This window comes from Hemiscyllium ocellatum, chromosome 5, assembly GCF_020745735.1.
Source record: "Hemiscyllium ocellatum isolate sHemOce1 chromosome 5, sHemOce1.pat.X.cur, whole genome shotgun sequence".
NCBI lineage: Eukaryota > Metazoa > Chordata > Chondrichthyes > Orectolobiformes > Hemiscylliidae > Hemiscyllium > Hemiscyllium ocellatum.
In genome coordinates, this window is record NC_083405.1 from 43,079,997 (window position 1) to 43,090,181 (window position 10,185).

At 40.0% G+C, this 10,185-nt stretch overlaps 1 protein-coding gene across 1 annotated transcript; it reads left to right on the top strand.

Annotated features, from left to right (window-relative positions):
- Positions 1-1,961: 1,961 nt before the first annotated feature.
- LOC132815935 (transmembrane protein 196) lies at positions 1,962-7,096 on the top strand. The gene is made up of 3 exons (XM_060825307.1): positions 1,962-2,105; positions 4,986-5,042; positions 6,761-7,096. The coding sequence occupies exons 1-3, from the start codon at positions 1,962-1,964 to the stop codon at positions 7,094-7,096; spliced, it is 537 nt and encodes a 178-aa protein (XP_060681290.1).
- The last annotated feature ends 3,089 nt before the right edge of the window (positions 7,097-10,185 follow it).

Genomic DNA, 10,185 nt, shown 5'->3' on the forward strand with positions numbered 1-10,185 from the left:
CCCATGTAAACAGTGGGAATTCTTTGAGATACTCATGAAACTATCAATATAAACAAACAAGTTTATTTTTTAAAAACTTCAAAACCATAATCCAATGAAGTAGTCTTGAAACCGTCAAGATAAATAAATGCATGATCCCCTTGACAGCTGTGTCAACAATTCCTGTTAAACTGAATCCAACAGCACAATTCTAAACTCTTCCAGGCAACTAGAATGGAACTGGACTGCACGAATGTAAAAATAATGTTAACATTACTTTTTAAGTAGTTGAAAGACTTCAACCATCTCTTGCAACTTAAAAGCAAGGGAACACACAGGTGACCTGTTAGAAGATTAAATCAGGAGAGATAACTGACACTGTGCAATCTGAATATCAATACTATATATGCAAAGAACACTTTACCCATTACATAATACACTCTAATATGTCTGAAGATTTTTCCACTTCCACAATACAGTAAATTTAATGATCACTTACCTTTAAAGATCAAAGCTCTATTTTTAACATTGCATCAAGAACATATTTAGCTTTTCACTTAGTGTTATATTGGGACATGTGAAGTTTTCAGCACGTTTTAAATTTACCCAGAAAATATTCCCGACCCCAGAATAGGTTTTCCCTTCCCCAGTATTGATAACATCTCTAAGCTGCCGTCAACGATGTTTCCATCAGAATCTCGCCCAACTTCATGAAAATTGCAGGTCTAAACCGCCAGTGCCCACAATGGAGCCTATACGGTTAGGAATACTGTATAATGGGACCATCACTGTGTACTAGTTTCTTGCACCAATCAGAGCAGTCATGGACAGGATTAGGGACAAGCCTTCCTTACATGTTACCTGCCCACCTATTTTGCTCTGCTAAATGCAAGTTTTCCCCCTATCGCGACAGAAAGATTCAACCTAAATTCTCCAGACTGAGAGCAAGTGTTGTGTATGCACGTCTTCACCTTCATTGCTATAAAGAGTATACTTGACATCGAACTTTGTAATAAAGGTTATTCAAATGAACATAATATTCAGTAATAGTCCATAGCTGTGTCCTCTTCTGTTTGTTTTATTTCCGGTACCAAGCAGCTACAGAGTTTGGTTGTGGAATTTTGACAGTGTTATTGTGAGTACATCTTAAAACTAGATGTCTACCAAATGGGAAATACTGTGTTCTATGTTATTCTTAAAACTAAATGGCATCTCAAACTCCCCAGCAAGGACAGAGGTGAAGTCGCTTGGATTGAGGGTTAAAGTGATGTAATGAGGAGGCGATGCGAACGAAATGGAAATAAACAGTTTGTTTGTTATCAGTTCAGATTTCGGCGAAGAGACAATTAGGAAGACTCCGGTTCAACTCGGAAAAATCGAACTGCGATTTAGTTTTAAAAATACTCACAATAACGCGGTCCAATTTTCATAACCAAACAGTGTTGCTGCTTGGTATGTGAATTTTTTTTTAAAAATGAATATGTGAAGTTCTTTGAATAACAAGCTTGTTACTGTTCTTCTCCTGGTACTCAAGCTTTGCACCCAACCGACCAATCAGGCTGTCAGCTCGCATTCATGTCTCAGCCTTCAGTGAATGTTGTTGAGGGAAGGAGACAGTGACTGCGATTGTTGCTTGACTGGCTGGCGGCACCGAAACACTGTGTTGAAGTAGCTGTGAGGTCACAGTTGCAATGCGAAAGACTAGCGCCGTACCGCTCCCCTGGGACAAAGGTGACATCTGACTTGGCCGTACCCAGTATAGCATGCATCAGGCAGCTTCCACTGGAACAAGACTCCTTGTACTTCACAATGAGTGGATGATATGACTTGACCTGGCGAGCTGTACGCGCCTGCTTTCATTAAGAGCTGATGCCAAGGGAGACTTTGTCTTACTAAAAAAAAGATGTTTATATAATTGTGAGGAAGATTTGTGTCAGGCGTGTTGGTCGGTATTTCTTTGAGAGAATGCTGGTGGGGGCACCATGTGCACTCGCGGTCAGATCATTGCCAGTCTCTTCGTGCTCTCTGCTCTGGAAATAGGTTTCGGCATCACCAGCGTGGCTTTGGGTGCAGTCAGCATCGGGAGGAGTCGTGCTCAGGAACTCCACCTCGGGGACTCCTCACCGGTATGGAGCGGGGTCTGTGTACGTTGCAAACTGTTTCTCTTGCATTTCTTGACTGCGTTCAGACTCGGTGAATGCTTTCTGTATCTCGTACAGTCCACGAGCGTGCATCAAGGATAGTTAGAGCTGGGGGAACACGGAGAGTCCGCTAGGGTTTAGAATCGTAGACTTCTATAGTACGGAAGCAGGCCATTCGACCCATCGAGACTGCACTGGTTCCAGAAAGAGCTACCTAGTTAGTCCCCTCGTTTAGCCCCGTCCCGAAACCCTCTAAATTCATCACTTTCAGTTTAGTATTGATTATAAAAATTAAAGCAGAAATGAATTTGCAAGGGGAAATACTGCAATTATAATCGAGTTTCAAACTAACAATGTACATGACATTGCATTTCACATCTAAATAACTGCGAGCTTTGCATTTTCCTTGTTATGTAAAGTATTGTATCATTTCAAAAAGTGGCAGCCTCAGATCTCGTGCACCGTTTGTATTGCCGTGCCCTCTCAGTGCGAGCTAGTGTACACGTGAAACATGAACGTAAGGATTGCATTTACAGGAGGTTAAAGCAAATAATGTAGGTCTGGTCTGAGCCAACACCAGAATCGACCCTAATGTTAGCCCACCCTCTTCCACCAAACCACCAGAACTGTAACGGTTGCTGGATACATCGCAAATTGTATGTCTGGCCTGAAAGCTGCTGTTTGCAGACGTAATTGGCATCTGGTGAACTTTTGCCCCGCGCTTGATTAGGATTGACTTGAATGACCACTTGATTTTTTTTATGTTTTAAGCGTCTGGGGAAACTAAGTCGAAAACCGTCCGGATATGAGCATTTCGGTTCTTTTAATCCCTAGCCCAATTGCCCCGGATCTTTCCGTTAAAAACTGAAACTTGACTGGTCCGGGGATGTGGGTGTGATTTTCTTCTCTGTGCTTAATAAAGCCCACGTTTGACATCCTAATGATAGTCAAGATGCTGTGTTCCAACAGCCGGCGAGCTGAAGGGGAATGACGAATTGAATTGAAACGTTAACGTTGTTTCTCTCCATAGATCCACTCTGATCTATTTCCAATCCTCATTTTCTTTAAATTTCAGGTTTCCAAAATATCCGTGATATTTTGCTTTTGTGTGGAGCTATAACTATCATTGCGCTATCCCTTATTTCTGAACTGTATACATTCCTATGTTATTTGGCTCGTGCTGTATTACCGATTTAAATAAATCTATTGAATAGAATCTCAGTTATTTTATGCATTTCATAACTTATGTTGTGGACCAGTTTTGTTTCAAATAATTATTTAGGGGAGTACACTGAGTTTTCTAATTTGCTGGAGACTGATGTCAGGTATTCAGGATTCTCCAGTATATTTTGTAGGGGCTGTAACATTCTGCTAGATTATTGGGAAAATTGAAAAGTAGTTCAAGATACAAATCCTGGTATATTTAATGTTTCTTTAATGGGCTTCAAATGTTGATTGTTAGTACCTGACTGATTTGAACTGGTATGAAGTGTTGGATTATGCTGTACCACAATACTATGATTGGTAGTGAGAATGTCAGCTTATAGCAAACACCTCCATCACTTTTTAACTCTGGTATCATTCTTATGTTAAAATGTAAGGGAACACAGCTTTCCCAGGGACTTCAAGCTCCAGACTGCAGATCAATTCCAAAGCTATAAGACTGGAATTTTCCATGGTTTTCAGGATCCCAACAACAGAATAACCAAGTGACTTCCTGAGCCTGAATTTGTTTGGACTGGGATTAGCAGTGCAAATTTCCCAGCGGTTGCCTCCTGTCTGGCTGCCTCCATTCTTAGCATCTGATGAAAGCTAACCAGGGGGCTATTGCACCCCCTTCAGGGGGACAGCAGCTCTGGAGAGTGGGTGCTGCTGAAGTAGGTCACAAACTGGGAGAGCACTTCAATCTGCACATTTCCTCAAGTTACAAATTGAAATGAGAAATTCAGACAACCCAAATCAGGAGGCTCAGAATCAGGAGCAAAACATTTGGCAGAAGTGATTGAGGTGGGTGAGACATTTTATAGGTGAGACTTTTCCTGTCTCTCGGCCCTCTCTGTGGCATGGATCCTCTGAGTCAGATGCCCCCTCTCACTTTGCTGCAGGGAGTCCAGCTTCCATGACTGTGTCAAGACCAGTGGCAAGATGCCACCAGTGTCACAAAATCACTGCATTTGTGGCCTTAAGTAATAAAATGAGCTGATTCACTTCCTAGGTCGCAAGTCAGAAACTTTCCCAGTGTGGGATTGTGTTGTGGAGCCGTCCCAACATGAACCCTCCTTTATTTTGACAGCGCTGTATGTCCAAACTCACCATCCTGTCACCTGGGAAACTTAGCTTGTATTGTCTGTCAGAAACTTGGTGCTAAAGCAGTCAGCTGAGTGATGAGAAGTGGCAGTCATGAATAGTTATATTTTTAGCAAGCACAAACAGTTATGTCAAACACAGCTTGTTGAAAACATGCAATCTCCATTATACTTGTTAGGTTCTTTTAACCAGGTATATATTGCATGTTACAATTTCTGAGAAATAACCCTTATTCAATTTGTTACCAAGAAATTTAGTATGAAAGTTGTAGATTATTGAAATTATTATGAATTATGCTTTATGAGAAAGAAAACATTTTCACTTGCTTGTTATATTTTGCAGGCATAATTTATTATAGTGCAATAGTTCTTATAATAATAAAATAAGGTTTACTTTAAAGAATGGTAAATTTTGTTGCAGGAAATAATAGGGTAATCAATATGGTTAATCAAAATTACAGCAGAGAACGCAGTGAGAAATTATGTATAGAATTGTGGCAGCACATAAACCATTGCTATGAAGACTTTAAAAATCTAAGCCATCTTTTCCTCTTTCCAGTTTTTAATCTGTGGAGTATGTGGAATTGTCTGTGCCAAAAAGAAGTCGGGTCGAATAGTGAGTGATTTTATTTTTCAAACATTCAACACCGGTCCTCCAAACGCCCTGATGTCAACAGCCATCACATCATTATTTTGCCATCACCGCGATAACAATTTCCCTGCAATGATAAACTTGCATTTTTTTTTCTTCACTACATTCCACAGTTTGAATTATTCTCTGAGAAAATGATTTTGCACTATGCAATTGTAGACATTGACTAGTCCCACCTTTGGAACTGAATTTAGATTTTTAAATGAAATTAAAGCTCTGCTGCGACATTGCAACCTGTTTCACAAAGAAGTAAATGGAAGACAAATGTTTGTTACAGTTCTTCTGCTACATTCTGATTCATGTTTAGGCTTACTTGATGCTAGGACAGTATGCCATTCAAAAGATCTAGTGAGTGGATTTCTAATTAAATAAAGCAGATACCAATTATATAAGCCTGTGCTTTTGCTACAGAATTAAAATGTGCTTTAATAATAGTATCTCTCTTAGACAACTACATAGGTTTTTTTTTATTGTTCATTCAGGAGGTATGGGTATCACAGGCTATTGCCCATCCCTAATTGCCCACATTGCTGTGGGTCTGGAGTCACATTTAGGCTAGACCAGATAAGGGTGGCAGCTTTACTTCCCTAAAGGACATTAGTAAATCAGATGGATTTTTTCTGACAATTGAATAATAGTATCATGGTTACTGTTGGACCAGAGTTTCTTACTGAATTCAAATTCCATTATTTGCCATGGTATGATTTGAATACATATCCCAGAACATTATCTGGGTCTTTAGATTAATAATCTAGCAATGGTACCATTGTCTCCCCAAATGATATTATTCTAACTAAATGATAGTGGCATTGGTAGCATATTTCTTACATATAAAATACAAAAATATGCTTCTTTGAAAAGGTATTATGGTCGAAATAATTGACATTTCAAATATTATCAGTATAAGCTAGGAACATATTTCTTTGAATTATGTAACAATACAAAATTCCTGCAGATGGGGACTGATGATGCTTAAATTTTATTAAAATGGTATCTTTCTCATGTTATATAAATGATTTGATCTCTCAGCAAAATATAAAGTTTCATATTTTAAAACTTAGTCAAGTTTTAAAATATGAAAACTTGACTAAAACAAATTGTGTTGAACTAAAACATATTGTCAAATGTTGAGAATAACTATATCCACAGTGATAAACGCCCCATGAATAGAAAAAAAACGCAAGATGTGTATAAACTTACATAATGTGATTTTGTCTGAATTGGGAAGATGTTATGATCAATTAATCTATTTAAAACCAGTTGTATTGAAGGTTCATTCTGAGAAAAGTATTGTGTAATCACATTATTACAGACCGTATTTTACTTACTGTATTTCTGCATAAGCATTCCTTGAGTCAGTGTTCTGTTTCATACAGAAAAAAATTATCTGCTGCCAAGAATAGTACTTCAGGTCAGGCCAGGAACTATCGTGTTGGGAAGTTTCTGATAGCGTTTATTGGGACTGATTCTCCTTAACAACAATAAATGTCATTTTTTAGGGAAAATTTGGAAGGGAATGGTAGGCAAGAGATCAGACAATTATAACTTTAAAATTCTGTTTAAGTGAACAACTTTATTTAAATACTTCTATACCAGAAAGTAAAACTTTTCTTATGACTTATAATTGTATTTCTAGTTTGCTGATATGGAGACTGATTTTAATTCTTCCTGTCTCCTGCCAGATGATATTATTTTCTGCCTGTTGTATCTGTGGACTGATCGGAGGAATATTAAATTTTCAGTTTCTGCGGGCACTAGCGAAAAGGACAGAAATCTCTTACCCCAGACATGTTGCTTCCATGTCAATGGCATGCTTGGGCATTGCAGGCTGCACTCTCTCTGCCTGGCTCACTTGTCGCCTGGCCAGCAACGAGCAGCAGAGGATGTTCCTGGAAAGAGATCACTCGTTGCATCACTCCCACGAAATGACAGACAAAGTATGTAAGGTTTGCAATCGAGAATATTCGATATACATAGATTATATCAACTTTATTTTTGCTTTGTCAGCACATGAGTAAGGCGGTAAGCCTTACCCATTTTATTTAGCGTATTTATAGAAAATTTAGATAATTTTATCTAATTCACTTTATATTGTAAGATACCAATACAGTAATAAATAGTTTAATTTATTTAAGTAATAATTAAACTATTTACATTAAATGATAGTACTGTATTATTAATTATTAACTAATTACTAATTATATTAATTATTATTTTATATCTTGATTGTATACCATATTATATGATAATACACTATAACGCAGGCTTGCCAAGCCTGCGCTGGTTCCCAATCCTTATTTGGATCTGTTACTTATTGCCTGTGCACAGTATCTATCACTCTGTTCACCTCTCATTCATGTGTCAATCAAGATATGACTTAAACTTTGCTAACATGCCTCCTTCCATCACCTCCATTGGCAGTGTGTTCCCAGCACCCAACACACTCTATATGAAGAATTTTCCCCAATCATCTCCCCTAATCCTTCCCCCTCTCATTTTGAACTTGTACCCTCTTATACTTGACCTTTCCACCCTAAGAAAAAGCCTTTGACTATCCACCCTATCTATACCTTTCATTATATTGTAGACTTCTAACAGGTCATCCCTCAGTTACCGTCTTTCCAGTGAAAACAATCTAAGTGTATCCAATCTCTCCTCATAACTAGTCCTCATAACTAAAACCCCTAAAACCCTCCAGACCAAGCAACATCCTGGTAAACCTTCTCTGCACCCTGTCCAAAGCATTCACGTCCTTCTGATGGTGTGGCAACCAGAACTGCACACAGTATTCCAGATGTGGCCTTACTAAAGTTTTATACAACTGTAACATGACTTGCCAACTTTTATATTCAGTACCCCAGCTGGTGAAAGCAAGCATGCTGTCTGCCTTCTTGAACACTTTATCCACCTATGTTGCCACTTTCCGGGATCTGTGGACCTGTAGGCCTCCTCAAAAACTTAATCAAGTTGGTGAGGAATGACCTTCCCTGCACAAATCCATGCTGCCTATCACTAACAAGCACATTTGCTTCCAAGTGTGAATAAATCCTGTCTCTCGGTACCTTTTCAGCAGCTTCCTCGCAAGTGACATCAACCCTGGGATAGCTTCCCTTTGGCCCTGGGGACTTGTCTATCTTGATTTAATTCAAGACAACCAACACTTCCTCCTCCATGATGTCGATCAGCCCGAGAGTATTCACAAACATTACCTAATCTCAACATCCCTCACATCCCTCTTTTAGGTGAATACCGATGTAAAGTATTCATTAAGGATAGAACATAGAAGGATACAGCGCAGTACAGGCCCTTCGGCCCTCGATGTTGCGCCGACCGAATCCTACCTAACCTATACTAGCCCAATAACTTCCAAATGCCTATCCAATGCCCGCTTAAATGACCATAAAGAAGGAGAGTTCACCACTGATACGGGCAGGGCATTCCATGAACTCACAACCCGCTGTGTGAAGAATCTACCCCTAACATCTGTCCTATACCTACCACCCCTTAATTTAAAGCTATGTCCCCTAGTAACACCTGACTCCATTAGCGGTAAAAGGTTCTTAGTATCTACCCTATCTAAACCCCTAATCATCTTATACACTTCTATCAGATCTCCCCTAAACCTTCTCTTCTCCAATGAGAACAGCCCCAAGTGCCTCAGCCTTTCCTCATAAGATTTTCCTACCATTCCAGGCAACATCCTGGTAAACCTCCTCTGCACTCGTTCTAAAGCTTCCACATCCTTCCTATAGTATGGCGACCAAAACTGCACACAATACTCCAGATGAGGCCTCACCAGAGTCTTATACAACTGCAACATGACCTCAGGACTCCGGAACTCAATTCCTCTGCCAATAAAGCCCAGTACACCATATGCCTTCCTCACAGCACTATTTACCTGGGTGGCAACTTTCAGAGATCTGTGTACATAGACACCAAGATCCCTCTGCTCATCCACACTACCAAGTAGCCTACCATTAGCCCAGTAATCCATCATCTTGTTATTCCTACCAAAGTGAACGACTTCGCACTTAGCTACATTGAATTCCATTTGCCACATTTCCGCCCAGCTCTGCAACTTATCTATATCCCGCTGTAACCTACCACTTCCTTCCTCACTATCCACAACTCCACCGACTTTTGTGTCATCCGCAAACTTGCTTACCCAGCTTTCAAGTCCTTCCTCTAGATCATTTATAAATATAACAAAAAGCAATGGTCCCAAAACAGATCCTTGTGGTACACCGCTAGTAACTGCGCTCCAAGATGAACATAATCCATCAACTACTACCCTCTGTCTCCTTCCAGCCAGCCAATTCCTAATCCAAACCTCTAATGTATCCTCAATGCCATACCTCCGAAGTTTTAGCATTAGCCTACCATGGGGAACCTTATCGAACGCCTTACTAAAATCCATATACACAACATCTACTGCTTTACCCTCATCCACTTCCTTAGTCACCTTCTCAAAGAACTCAATAAGGTTTGTGAGGCACGACCTGCCCTTCACAAAACCATGCTGGCTATCCCTGATCACGTTATTCCTACCCAGATGTTCATAAATCTTATCCCTTACCATTCTCTCTAAGACTTTGCCCACCACTGAAGTCAGACTCACTGGCCTATAGTTACTAGGGCTATCCCTACTCCCTTTCTTGAACAATGGGACCACATTCGCTATCCTCCAGTCCTCTGGTACTATTCCCGTAGACAATGACGACATAAAAATCCAGGCCAATGGCTCTGCTATCTCCTCCCTAGCTTCCCATAGGATCCTGGGGTAAATGCCATCTGGCCCCGGAGACTTGTCTATATTCATCCTTTCCAATATTCCCAAAACCTCCTCCCTGCATATTTCCAGGGCATCCATTCTAATTATTTGTGATTCCATATTCACATCAGCAACAGTGTCCTGTTCCTGAGTGAATACTGATGAAAAGTACTGATTTAATGACTCTCCAATCTCCTCCGCCTCCACACACAACTTCCCACTACTATCCTTGACTGGACCGATACCTACCCTAGTCATCCTTTTATTCTTGACATACCTATAGAAAGCCTTTGGGTTTTCCCTAATCCTACCAGCTAAAGACTTTTCATGTCCCCT

Excerpts from the sequence above, each read along its gene's own strand:
- LOC132815935 (XM_060825307.1), top strand. The coding sequence starts at position 1,962 with ATGTGCACTCGCGGTCAGATCATTGCCAGTCTCTTCGTGCTCTCTGCT. Across the intron at positions 2,106-4,985 it reads ACCTCGGGGACTCCTCACCG|TTTTTAATCTGTGGAGTATG; the intron begins GTATGGAGCGGG and ends TCCTCTTTCCAG. Across the intron at positions 5,043-6,760 it reads AAAAGAAGTCGGGTCGAATA|ATGATATTATTTTCTGCCTG; the intron begins GTGAGTGATTTT and ends GTCTCCTGCCAG.